This window comes from Ctenopharyngodon idella, chromosome 2 (assembly GCF_019924925.1).
Source record: "Ctenopharyngodon idella isolate HZGC_01 chromosome 2, HZGC01, whole genome shotgun sequence".
Taxonomy (NCBI): domain Eukaryota; kingdom Metazoa; phylum Chordata; class Actinopteri; order Cypriniformes; family Xenocyprididae; genus Ctenopharyngodon; species Ctenopharyngodon idella.
Window position 1 is genome coordinate 42,306,931 of NC_067221.1, and position 14,702 is coordinate 42,321,632.

The 14,702-nt window shown below is 38.6% G+C and overlaps 2 protein-coding genes across 8 annotated transcripts in view; one reads left to right on the plus strand and one right to left on the minus strand.

Annotated features, from left to right (window-relative positions):
- LOC127496591 (midnolin-like) overlaps positions 1–9,244 on the minus strand; it is a 16,291-nt gene extending 7,047 nt beyond the window's left edge. Inside the window, exons 1-3 of the mRNA XM_051864244.1 lie at positions 8,780–9,244; positions 7,540–7,627; positions 6,320–6,382 (exon numbers count right to left, since the gene is read on the minus strand). Coding sequence (XP_051720204.1) covers positions 6,320–6,382; positions 7,540–7,627; positions 8,780–8,994 — 366 coding nt within the window. The 5' untranslated portion in view covers positions 8,995–9,244. The remainder of the gene's footprint in view (positions 1–6,319; positions 6,383–7,539; positions 7,628–8,779) is intronic.
- mau2 (MAU2 sister chromatid cohesion factor) overlaps positions 1–14,702 on the plus strand; it is a 266,008-nt gene that overhangs the window by 244,764 nt on the left and 6,542 nt on the right. The gene's annotated exons all lie outside the window — the stretch shown is intronic.

Below are 14,702 nucleotides of genomic sequence, written 5' to 3' on the forward strand. Positions count from 1 at the left end.
AATGAATAAATAAAAAAATAATGACTGAATAAATGAATAAATAATAAACTGAATGAACAAATAAATTAATTTAAAAAAAGGAAAATAAATAAATAAATAAATAAAAATAATGGAAAAATTAATAAAAATGAATTAATAAATAAATAAAGTAAGTAAATAACGGAATGAATAAATAAATAACTGAAAAAAAGATTAAATACATAAAAAAATGAATAAATTAATAAATGAATGAGTGACTAAATAAATAAATAAATATCTCAGTGTGTGACAGTATCAGTACAGTACTACTAAAACCAGATAAACCACCAGCAGTCTGAGCTTCATTCATCTACAGCGCTGAGGTTTCACACCACAAAAACAGAAGGGCGAGCATCTCCTGTAGTTTCAGAGACCCGTGGAGAATTCACTCGCCTTCAGATGAGATGATGGTACAGGCGAGGGAAGCCTGAATGAGTAACAGTCTCCTCCACTAATGTCACTCGTCGCACTCCCCTTCAACTACTCCTACTCCTAAATAATTTATGCACAAAATTAAAGGGGCGGGGCCTGGTTGAGTTAGTCAGTAGTGTGTTGAAACTGGCGGTTATGGTAAGGGGCGGGACATTTCCCAAACTCCAATCACAACGCACCGCTCCAGCCGACCAATCAGAACACATTGTGCTTTTCAGAAGGAGGGGCTTCATAGAGACAGGAACTAAACAGAGCGTTACTGACAGACTGGGAAGAGAGGAGCTGAACAATGGAGAATATGAGGAAAATAATCAACCTGTTCTAGTAGAGCCCAAAAACAAGACTTTGTAAAAGGGCATAACAGGTCCCCTTTTAAGGTTGTGTGTTGGTGTGTTGGGCTCAGTAACTGGAGTGGGCATGTGACCTTCCTTTGGCGTGACGGCTTCAGTCTCAGATATCAGTCACTGGTGTGGGTGAAGCAAGCAGCAGAGCAGTCTTGGAAACTCACAACTTTTTGTTGGTTACCTCCAGTGCATTCGCAATTCTCAGAAATTGTGGGTTGGTACTTTGTAACGCAGCGCGACCAACTGATGCGTCATGACAAAAATCTAAACATTCTTAAATCAAGATACATTTGCTGGAGAAGCAAAATGACTGAGGATATTAAGACTTGTTTAAGGAACAAGGCGTCAAAATGAAGTGAGTTTGATTAAAGAAAGAACAAATATCTGCCAATGGAGTCAGAAAATTTTGCTTCTCCAGTAAAGAGTAGTAAAATGAACATTTTTTTTTTTTAAAAAGCCGGAGAAACCCATATCTTTTTAGTTTGACTGTCACCACTTGATAAAGTAAAATCCTGACGTAAGAAGTGATACTAAAGGCATTTTGTGACATTAATTTGGACATTCACAGATTTACACAATGACTGCGCACTGCAGGACGTTTGGAAATCAGTGAATTAGGAGGAAACACCCAAGGAACTCTCTATTACAAGAACCTCCGAGTGTGGCAATACGACACTGGGAAGAGTCTGGTTTAAAGCGGTTTACATAACACCAGACCGGCTGGTATGCAGATGGGAGAGTATGATATGAGCGCAAAGAGGCGGAGATGAACTCAAAACACACTCCTGACTCACAGGAACTCCTGCACGAGGGGGAAAACGAGTGAAATGGCAAAGAGAGATGAAGCAGCGCTGGAGGCTCGAGTGTGTTTGTGCCCCAGTCAGACCGAGAAAGAGCAAACGACAAAACATTCTTCTCAGAAAATACTCAAGATCATTGAGAGTCAGATCTGATTCCATTTAAAGAGCACCTATTGTGCTTTTCTCCATGTTTCTCAAAGGATTAGTTCACTTCATAATTCAGATTTCCTGATAATTTCCTCACCCCCATGTCGTCCAGGATGTTCACGTCTTTCTTTCTTCAGTGGAAAACAAATGAAGGATTTTGAGGAAAACATTCCAGGATTTTTCTCCATATAGTGGACTTCACTGGGGTTCAACGGGTCCAAATGTCAGTTTCAGTGCAGCTTCAAAGAGCTCTACATGATCCCAGACGAGGAATAAGAGTCTTATCTAGAGAAACCATCTGACATTTTATAAAAAATAAAAAAAAACAGAAAAAAATATATACTTTTTAACCACAAATAGTCGTCACTGCTCTCTGATGCGCCACACATTACGTAATCACATTGGAAAGGTCACACGTGACGTAGACAGAAGTACCGATCCAGTGTTTACAAGGCGAATGTGCAAAGACTAAGTCAAACACCCTTTACAAAAAAAAGGTAAAACAACGTCGGACGATTTTGAAAATGAGATGGAGTTTTTCCGCCTACGTCACGTGTGACCTTTCCGACGTGATTACGTAATGTGTGGAGCATCAGAGAGCAGTGACGACTATTTGTGGTTAAAAAGTATATATTTTTTCCCTTTTTTTTTTTTTTTTTTAATAAAGTGGCCGATGGTTTCTCTAGATAAGACTCTTATTCCTCGTCTGGGATCATGTAGAGCTCTTTGAAGCTGAAACTGACATTTGGACCTTCAACCCGTTGAACCCCAGTGAAGTCCACTATATGGAGAAAAATCCTGGAATGTTTTCCTCTAAAGGCTTAATTTCTTTTCCACTGAAGAAAGAAAGACATGAACATCTTGGATGACATGGAGGTGAGTAAATTATCAGGAAATCTGAATTCTGAAGTGAACTAATCCTTTAACCTTCAGTCATTTTCTCCAGTAAATGTATCTTGATTTAAGAATGTTTAGATATTTGTGCTGGAAAACAAGAACAGTGTGAGCCTGTGAAACACAGAATTCCTGTAGTGTGAGTGTATGTGATGTGAATGAATGAATCGCTCACGATCATCAAAAACGTCTCTCGGGAACGGGCGAGTCACGACACTGAGTCACTGACCACTTCAATCACAAAGACAGGCGGCAAATGAGAGGCTGGAGAGATCACGATCACAATCACGATCATGCAAAACACTTCTCCATCTCTCGACAGCAGACAGACCCACAAACACTCACATGACGCCCATTAAAGTCAACATAAATCATGTTTTTAAATATTTACACTGCCTCTTCCTGCCCTTATTATGCACATTAAATCCCTCTTATTTTTCAAGCACCTGTCATACACTCTTAAACAGGACCTGTTATGTTTTTGTGCTCTGCTAGAACAGGTTGATTATTTTCCTCATATTCTCCATTGTTCAGCTCCTCTCTTCCCAGTCTGTCAGTAACGCTCTGTTTAGTTCCTGTCTCTATGAAGCCCCTCCTTCTGAAAAGCACAATGTGCTCTGATTGGTCGGCTGGAGCGTGTTTGGGGAAATGTCCCGCCCCTTACCATAACAGAACATCCTGATTGAACTGGAAATACATTCTGGTAGCAAAATGGGTTTAAAAATAGTATTTAAAAATGACTGTAAACAAAGCGGAAGCTTTCAGACGGCCTCTGGTTTATTCCTGAAACAACGAAAAACCCCTTAAATCACGCGGTTAGGACTGTCAGTAAACATATTCTTTATCTGTACTGATAGCTGCACATACTGGCATCTGAGGTTAATTAACATCGAGCTTCAGAGATCAATGGAAATGGCCGAGTTGAGCATCTTCTGTTGTTCTGCGATCCGTCTGAAGTGAATGGCTCGCATTAGGAAGACGCGCCTGCAGCTCTATTGATCCGCTCCCTCACCGCACTACGCTATTAAGAGCAAATGATTTCCAATGATGCTGAATGGAAAGGCCAGAGATTCCCCTGACAGGAAGACGAGAGCAAGACGATGCAGGAGAGAGAAATAACAATGAGTGATAAACAGATCTGCAGAGAAGCAGAACTACACTGCAAAACATGATGTTCTTCCTCAGTGTTTTCCTCTTGTTTTCCAGCACAAATATCTAAACATTCTTAAATCAAGATACATTTACTGGAGAAGAGAAATGACTGAAGATATTAAGACTATCTGCCAATGGAGAAAAAAAAACTTAATTCAAAGGGAAAACAATATTATTTTTCTGACCCCATTGGTAGATATTTGTTCTTTTTGTAAAGGGGTCCTTGATTATGATTTGACTTTTTTAACTTTAGTTAGTGTGTAATGTTGCTGTTTGATCATAAACAACATCTGCAAAGTTACGACACTCAAAGTTCAATGCAAAGGGAGAGATTTTCTTTTACAGAAATCGCTGTTTAAGGACTACAACAAACGGCTGGTAGGAACTACAACGAGCTTCTTCCCGGGTTAGTGACATCACAAACCCTAACATTTACATAAACCCCGCCCCCGAGAACACACAACAAAGGGGGCGGGGCCGTGTTGGGCTGCTTTAGAGAAGAGGAAGAGTTGTTGTAGTAGAGTGTTGTTGTCATGCCGTCATTTTACGCCGGACTGCTTCACAAACGAGGGTCAATTCAACACAAAAGATGAACATGACGGCACATGCTAGTGGATGAGTTGAATCAACTCCACAGCAACTACATAAATTTATCCACTAACCATTCAGAAACATCTAAAAGTTGTAACTTCTTCCTGAGTCTCTCCATCAGTGTCGACTCCGGTTTGAACAATGTAAGGCTGAACACCGTTACTGACAATCCTCATTTTGGCTGCGTGAGATTCTCCAGTTGTTGAGCGACCGAAGCGTGAGCTATTAAAGCTCCGCCCTCTTCTGGAAAGGGGGCCGGGAGCAGCAGCTCATTTGCATTTAAAGGGACACACACAAAAACGGCGTGTTTTTTCTCACACCCAAATAGGAGCAAATTTGACAAGCTATAATAAATGATCTGTGGGGTATTTTGAGCTGAAACTTCACAGACACATTCTGGGGACACCAGAGACTTATATTACATCTTGTGAAAGGGCATGAAAGGTCCCCTTTAATCATGCACTCATTTCATTTTACTAGACCTGCTTCATTCAGAAAATATCAGAGAGCGAGAGAGAGAGAGTGAACACACTCAAACCTGCGTCACGTCTGACAAAAATAAACTTCCCGAAGCACCACCTACACACACACACACACACACACACACAAAACAGTATATAGACAACAGAAGCTGTCGGAGGTTCAGTCGAGGGCTGTTCTAACTCACTTCACAGGAGGATTTCCAGGTTAAAAATACCTACAGCTTCACCAACCACATCTTACAGCAGATAACGGCACTCGCTCACAACACTGCATCTACTGCACAGACGCTGCACACTTGCGTCACACACACGCTGCAAAAAACTCTGTTCTTCCTCAGTGTTTCTGTCTTGTTTTCCAGCACAAATATCTAAACATTCTTAAATCAAGATACATTTACTGGAGAAGAGAAATGACTTCATATCTTCTAGTAAATGTATCTTGATTTAAGAATGTTTGTGCAAAATTACTGAGGAAGAAAATCATGGTAACATTAACTTAAAGCCTTTATGTATAATGAATTATAAAGGTATTCATAATATAATGCATTATATCTTTTCATAAATAACTGTAAAATGCATTATAATATTTGCAGATTCCCTGTTATATCTGAACTTGGTTGTCTGTCATGTGTTTTAATGCATTATATTTTCTAAAGGTGTAAGAATTAATAGAGAAGTGTGGTTACAGTTATTCATGAGATCAATATAAGGTGCATTAATTAATGCATTAAAAATACTTTTATAATGCATTATATTTAAAGGCTTTAAGTAAAGTGTTCCTGCATGTTCCTCATAGAGGTAAACAGTGACACAGACTGCAGAGAGAGGTTATAATAAGAGTTCAACATGAGTCTGTTCTAGGAAATCATTTATCATACTTGAGTGTTTCTCTCCAAGTCTAACCACACACACACACACACACACACACACACACAAACTGAGGCTGAACTGACATCAAACAGCGCTGCATAGCCAAAATGACGCACAGACCCGCTGATGGGGCGGAGCACACAGACACACACAGATATATTTACATATATACATGTACGCACATGTGGTTTCACAGATGAATCTGCAACACGAAGGGTCTTAAACGAAAGATTCCTAAAAACTTTCAAATGTTAATGATCTGTTAAACATAAAATGTTATGAAGGCAATCTCATATTGGAGTTTTGTAAAACACGCGCAACCTGCTGTGAGATTTGCATACATGCAAATACAGCAAAACACAGAACAACATTCATGAAGAGCAGCAGCCCGCTGAGAATACATCCTGCAGTTTACCACTTGTTCTCAATGAGCATAAGTGTATTTGTACACAAGCGTGGGTGTATTTCACTAGTTATATTCAGCTGCTGGTGGGAAATGCGAACTCATTAGAATAGTCATTGTGTGAGTTCTTGTGAATGAGTGTGTGCTGGTAGAAGAGGAAGTGTGCGACCGCAGCGAGAGCTTCACCTGCGCATCTGTGAGACTCTCCAGCGCCTGCAGGACCGACTGCTCTGGCCGCCACGACTGCGACTGCAAACACACAACAACAACAACATCACAAACTGAGCAGGTCTTCATATGAGTGGCCAAAAGAGTTTACTTTACACTTTAGTTTACATTGAACTGATGCTATTGAACTGAATCGAATCCACATTGAATAGAACTGAGCTGAATAAATGACACTGTTTATATTGAATTTGATTCATAATTGATGAAATTTCCAACATCAACAGTTATTGAACTGAACGGGTTCAACAATGAACAGAATCGAGCTGAATAAATGGAAATAGTGAAATTGATTCATAGTTGATAAAATTTCCAAAATCAACAGTTATTGAACTGAATTGAATCAAAATCAAAATAAATCGAGCTGAAAAATGACACTATTTAAATTGAATTTGAATAACAATTGATGAAATTTCCAGCATCGAACTGAATTGAGCTGAATAAATGACACAATTTATACTGAATTTGATTCATAACTGATGATATTTCCAACATCAACAATTATTGAACTGAACTGAATCAACATTGAACTGAATCAATTTGAATAAAAGACACCATTTATACTGAATTTGATTCATAATTGATGAAATTTCCAAAAACAAGGTTATTGAACTGAATTGAATCAACATTAAACTGAATTGATCTGAATGACACTACTGAAACTGAATTTGATTCATAATCAATGAAATTTGCAACATCAACACAGTTATTGAACTGAACTGAATCAACATTTAACTGAATCAGGCTGAATAAATGGTACTACTGAAACTGAATTTGATTCATAATCAATGAAATTTGCAACATCAACAGTGTTGAACTGAATTGAATCAACACTGAATATGAATGAAGCTGAATAATGACACTATTAGAGTTGATCACAGCTGAATTGAACTAATTTCATAACTGTTGAACTCTACACAGTAATTGAACTGAACTGAATTGGTCTGAATAATGACTTTATCATCTTCTGTAGAGCTGCTTTACAACTGAATCTGAATTTGTTTCATATTTGATGAAGTTTGCGTCACCAATTCTGTTTATTACTGTGAAACTGCTGTATAAAGCGCTGTCGAAATAAAGCTTACTCGACTTCACAGTTTGCGGTTCCAAAGTCTATTTTGGTATCATGAGGTCTTTAAATGTGAAAATGTCATTTATGAGGAGGAGGAGGTGTTATTTACCATCAGTCCGGCTTCAACAGTGGGCATCAGCGTCAGTCTGCTTCCGTCAACCACACCGAAATCCAGCAGTTTTCCTGAGCTTAACCTCCTGGAGACGGAGAACACAATCACTGTCATTTCCCATCATGCATCTGACAGACGCATCAGGACATTATTTTCATGTTTATTACTGTGAAGCTGCTTTGAAACAATCTGTACTGTATGAAGCTACTTGACTAAATGTTCAATGCTGATTTAAGAAGAATCAATGCGCCTCTCCAGTAAAACAATCCACATGATTCTGTCAGAATCTGGAATCAATCCTACAGGATCCACACTGGAATACTTACAGGATTCCAGCATAACGAAACTAGAACACAGTTCAAACAATCGTACAAATCTTATTTTAGTTCTTCTGATGGTGTTCAATTTCAATTGATCTGATTGTTGCTCGAGGGCGTAGATTCGGTTTGAAGTGTTTTATCAGAGTTCTTGTGAAAATTTGTTTTGCAAAATGCATTTTTGTGGCAAACCACACATGCAAAGTTGATTACTGCAATGAATTAATATTTAACATAACTCATTGTTTGCATAGAATACACAGGTATGAAGTATTTTATATTATTTAAGCATCTGGAACCCTTTCAGTTTGACAGAATTTTCTACTTCAAAACATTTCCTTCTATTGAAAGTGTTCATTATCTGCTCGTTTTATCAGGCTCTTAATGATTCATGTCATATTTTTGGATATTTGAAAACCAGGTATTTCCTGATATCAATCATCGTTAGAACAGAACACATTTGATTTTACACATAGATGAAAGTATCTTGATCAATTATTCATGAAGGTCCAGAGTAAAGCTTGCCCTTACAAAGACGTGGCTCTTTAGATGATTGACGTTTTACGGTGGTAAATTTTCTTTAGTAATCACATGAGTTGCACAATTTATCATCGGCTTCAAGCAAATCTTATCACACTTTCGGTGCGTGCTGGTGATTCACTCACGACAGATGAAATAAACCGGCTTCAGTCATGCCGCGTTTCGGATGAGACCCCCATTAAAGCTTTGAGCGCGTGGAATATATCATTAAATAATATAAATATTAGGGGTTGCACTTGCTAGTCTTGGTTATTATAGCCTAGCTTCCCCATACCAAACTACGCCCCTGTTGTTAGGCTACTTGATCCCGTTAGGAACTGATTCCAAATCAAGACAGAAATTCCACTCGGGATCAGATGAGCGGCGCGTCCCGGACTCACGCGTCTCGGTGCAGCAGCAGCAGTCGCTCTTTGGGGACCCGGAGTTTCTCCGCCAGTCTCCTCTTCAGCCCGTCCACGGTCTCCTCCGGGGGAACGGACAGCTCAAAGCGGGTTCCTGTCGTGGAGTTGATCGATACCTTCATGGATGTGTCGCTGTGGAGGAGATCCGGACACCGGGACCTGCTGCAACTCCGCGCCTCGGTGTTCCGCTCCATCCGATAATCCCGTAAAAAACGTAATATTCCTTCCACGTCGGTGCTTCTGTGTTTTCGGGATGTCTTCGTCTCCAAAGTCTCGCGCTGCAACAGTAACGGCACAGAAAGACGCGAAAAAAGTCACTATCAACAGGCCATTAGGATCCAAATACTTATACGGAAAAAGTGCCTGGTTTTCCACTCGTAACGCAGCTCTTTATTCTATAAGCCTAAGCCGATTGCTCGGTCTGCGGTGTGTGCAGCGATTCTGCCGCTGCTGCTACATTTGTTGCGACTCCGCAGCTGACAGATCCCGCCCACTACCGCAAACAACCAATAGCGTTAGCGCATACGCTTCCCTTCTACGTACCAGCCAATCAGCTGTCCGCTCGTAACACCCACATGTACGCAGCGCTCCGCCCACCCACCCTCTCCAATGCGATGGTGACCAATCAGAGTGTCAGTACAGCGATCATTCATAACAGCTCAGCATTTCATTAAATAATTCAAACATTCTCTTATTCTTGGATTGTAATTGGACTGGAATGGACACTGTAATTGATAACATGAAAAAATTATCACCTCCTTTAAGGGACACACAACCACACACACACACACCCACACACACACACACACACACACACACACATATATACACACACACACTGTGTATATATATATATATATATATATATATATATATATATATATATATATATATATATATATATATATATGCATACATACATATGTATGTAGCCTTTCTTTCTTTCTTTCTTTCTTTCTTTCTTTCTTTCTTTCTTTCTTTCAATAATATTTATTAGGGCTGGGTTGGTTATCTATTCTCATTTTGATGAAACGATATCAATACACACACACACACACACAAACACACACACACACACATATATATATATACACGCTGTATATATATATATATATATATATATATGTATGTGTGTGTGTGTGTGTGTATATATATATACATACATACATACATACATATGTATGTATGTATGTAGCCTTTCTTTCTTTCTTTCTTTCAATAAAATTTATTAGGGCTGGGTTGGTTATACATATATATACATACATACATACATACACACACACACACACACACACACACACATATATACACATGTGTGTGTGTGTGTGTGTGTATATATATATATATATATATATATATATATATGTTGTGCCTGATACATATCAAAAAGAATCAATATTGAATTGAAGGTCTAGTAGCATGTACGGGGTGAAAAGCAAAGGTCCTAGTATTGAGCCTTGTGGTACTCCATACTTAACTTGTGATCGATATGACATCTCTTCATGTACTGCTACAAATTGGTAACGGTCAGATAAGTATGATTTGAACCATGCCAATGTGATTCCACTAATTCCAACATAATTTTATATATTCAGCAATATTATTGATATGACTGTACTGATGCTGCTGTATGAGAACGAAACTGAGCTGAACGATGACATCAATCATCTTTTGCAGAACTGCTTTACAGATTAAAGGAACTAAATAATTGATGATCTTTACAACAGAACTGAATCAACACTGAGCTGGCTCCGGCTGGAAAACAGCCGAAATGCATCATTTTCCTGTTATCACTGAAAAGCTGCTTTGAATCAGTCCGTATTGTATAAAGCGCTATAGAAATAAAGCTGACTTGACTTGAATGAAGATCGGAATTGAATCAAAAACTTGTAAATCGCAAATGAATCATGTCCTAATGTTTACATTGCATTTGAACTGTACCGAATAGTTAAGAGGATGTGTTAATATGAACACACAAATCCTTCCATTTGACGAATCCTGACCTGTAGATACTGTGATCTGTCAAACAGGCCTGATGAGTTAGTAATGTGTTTGACTGCAGTTCAGAGTAAAGCATGTTTTTATGTGATATCTGGACACAGCCAGCAAGAACATGATGAATCATCACATCCCATGATGCCCTGTTTACCCATCAAGTGTCACTCGTCTGCTGTATTATTTGTCAGGTGTGACTCAAGATCACTTCCTTCTTTTTCCAAGTGCCGCAGTGTTTAGGAATTTGCCAGCGTTACTCTTCACATCGCTCTCATCAGCTTGGGTTCATATCTGCAGCATGTCTGTTCAGTGTTACGGGAGGAGTTTGCTCAAAAGCCAAAACGGCTCCGAAAGGAATGTAGAACATTTGTGCAAGTGGAATTCCCAGCCCTGTTCCTGAAACAGAACATTCCGATATCATGATGTGTGTTGTTTTATGATTGTTTTACAATCTATGCCAGGGTGTATTATGCAAAGGTTACAGTAATACGGGTTACTCATGGGTTAGTCAGTATGTGTGTAAAACACATTGTGATTGTTTTGATAAGCCACAATATGGATCATTGACTGTCACTTTGAGGGTCACAACTGACAGGGAACGTTCTCTGAACGTTCTGGAAAGGTTCTCTCAAAGTTATGAACCAACGCTCTTCCAGTAACATTAATTGAACGTTTGTACAGCGTTATCTGGTCTTGAATAATGCTCTAAAAATGTTAATGCTATTTATGCATCATTCACGGAAAGTTTTTTTTAAACTTTTTGTTCTTCTAATGTTTTTAAAGGCTTAAATGAGCAGTTCACCAGAATAAAACTTGAGTCATTTCCTCACAATCAAACCTGTGTGTTGTTATCTGCTGAACACAAAAGGAAGATTCTTCACGCAACTCTTTTCAACACATCAACAGTTTAGTGATCACAACTGTCACGCTCCAAAAGAACTAAATGCGCCATGTAGGCTCTGTAAAAAATGACTTTTTTGAAGATTATTGGAGTATGTTTTACAAGAAAATATTTCAGTCTTTCTACTTCCAAATTTGATGGTTAGTTCAGTTGCGTTACGTAACATTTTAGTGGAAACTGTGATACACTGATGAATATGAAGTTCAAAAGAACAGCATTTATTAGAAATAGAAGCTTTTGTAACATTATAAATGTCTTTACTGTCATTTTACTGTTTCATTCAACGTGTTGGTTGCAGTTTCTTTGTAATGATTTCTGAAATTTACTAGCATTTTCTGAGTGAGAATAGTTTCAAACTAAATCCTGCAGCAATTAAATTCACAATACTTTTGGTGTTGTGGTGTTTTGTCTTTTTTGGAGCTCGACAGTCATAGTCGAAGATAAGCAAAATATCTAAAGACATCAAATGCATCTATAATCATCTTCATGTATAGACACGCTTAGAAAAAATGGTTCTATATAAAACTCGAGGGTTCTTGACTCATTTTTTAAAGGAACCCTATAATGCCAAAAAGGTTCTATTTATGGAGAAATGTCTTAAATGACTGCATAATACTTTTATGTTTAATAGGTTATTTAGATTTTTTTCTAGCGACAAAGTTAATTACGCGCTGTTTAGTTCATAATATGTAACCAAAATAAAAATATTATTAATTAACACTAAATCCATAAAATGATCCCATGATGGGAAGCCCTAAAAGGTTCTATATATGAAGCGTCTGTCGGAACGCTTTAAGCTTCCATATAGAACCTTTTCTTCTAGGAGTGAACTGTGATTCGGCTCAGAGAATTCATGCTGAAGATGAAGACGGATCAGAATATCAGGCCTGTGATTCTTTCACAGACAGTATTAATACAGCCTTCATCAGTCAGTGCTGTGCTTGCAGGTGCTGCGCTATTGTAATGCAATCACTGCCGGAGAAGGTCAGTGTGTGTGTGTGTGTGTGTGTGTGTGTTTGGCAGAATTCTGTGGAGGAGTTTGCCAGAGCCGTGACGTCAGAGAACAGTTCAGCAGAGACATGCCACTGTATTCCCTATCGCAGGACTAAAATAGCGCTGCGCCTCCCCTTCCCTTCCTGCGTCACTCTATTCCCGGCCCACATCCACCTCCTCATCGCTCCCACATGGCTTTCTGTCCAGGTTTCCTCATGTGTTTCTCCCTGATATTTGACAACAAACTCTCATTCTGCTCATGATGCGTCTCATATCTTTCTGTCTTCATCTGCAAACACAAATAGTGCTCCAGTACGGCTATTTTAATATCTAAATATTCTTAATTCAAGATACATTTGCTGGACAAGAAAAATGACTGAAGATATTAAATCTTGTTTACTGAAAAATGTGTGAAAAGGAAGCGAGTTTATGGTTAAAACAAGAACAAATATCTGCCAATGGAGTCAGAAAAATAATCTTGTTTTCCCTATTTTTCTGACCTCATTGGCAGATATTTGTTCTTGTTTGAAGCAAAGACTCACTTAATTTCGATAATTTTTTCATTTTGTCATTTTGCTTCTCCAGTAAATGTATCTTGATTTTAAAACAATGTTGTGCTGGAAAACAAGACAGAAATAATGAGGAAGAACAGAGTTTTTTTTGCAGTAGTTTGTAGTCTGAGTGTCTTGCTTTATTTGCACACTAAATGCTTGACTCATATAAGGAACTACTTATCATCTTACACTCATGGAAATATAAAATATAAATATCTGGCCACGAGTAATGTGTAGATCTTGTAACACAAGCTCTAGGAGTGTTTTATATACACTCGAAAAGTTTTAGGTTTCTCTTCTGCTCACCGAGGCATCATTACTCCAGTCTTCAGTGTCACATGATCCTTCAGAAATCATTCTAATATGATGATTTACTGCTCAAGAAACATTTATGATTATTATCAGTGTTAAAAACAGCTTCATATTTTTGTGGAAACCGTGACCCATTTAATTTTTCAGGATTCTTTGATGAACAGAAAGTTCAAATGAACAGCATTTATTTGAAGTAGAATCTTCTGTAACATTAGAAATGTCTTTACTGTCACTTTTGATCAGTTTAATTCTCCCGTACTGAAGCTCGCAGGAGCCGCTGGTCAAAGGTCAGTTTTGCAGCAGCTGCACATACAGCCGTTTTTGACGCTCCACCTGATAACTTTCACTTCCTGTTTGCTCTTTGATTCTGTGACTTCAGCAAAACCAGATGAGAATAACTGCAAGTTCTGGACCGAATGATGCTGTTCGGTGCTGAGCTTCTGCAGATGCATTTCTCTCTCACTAAATGAAGTGAGACACAATGAAACATTAAGTTGTTTTCATTGTTGCACTGTGTCAAATGATTTCATTAGCACAGGAAGTTGACAGGAAGCCGCTTCAGCCCACGGTTATGATGACTTCCAGTAATCAGTGTGCGTCGCACATCTGATATTGCGCTGACTGATGAGGGCGCGTCTCATGAACTTGAGGGTCACTGACTGTCTGGAGTCCCCGGAGCCACCAGTGACGTGGGATATTTCAAGCATATGCGTACACATGCATGTTTCAGATTTAAGGAGGACCTGTTATTACGCCAGTCTTGATCTTGTTTTGGGGCTTTTCTCAGTCGCAGTCTTTGCTATGTTTCACTTGAAACGGGCCTTGCAAAAAAAGAGGGCGAGGATCGAAAAAAAGCCCCACCATCACACACCAGAGGCGTGTGATGGTGCAAAAAATGGGGCAAAAATGCTACCAAAATTAATAAAAATGCTTCCAAAAACCAAAATATGGTGCAAAAAAAGTTTTTTACACGCAATATCACATGAGCACAAGTGCTGTTTTCCTGAATATCAGCACGTTTGCAAATGTAATATTGATTTTATACAAATTAATAGGACATTAAGTGGCTTAAATTTTAGACACAATACTGTCTGATTTTCCTCTATTTTGAAAACAAAAATAGTTCCAAACAGTAGAGTCATGTCCC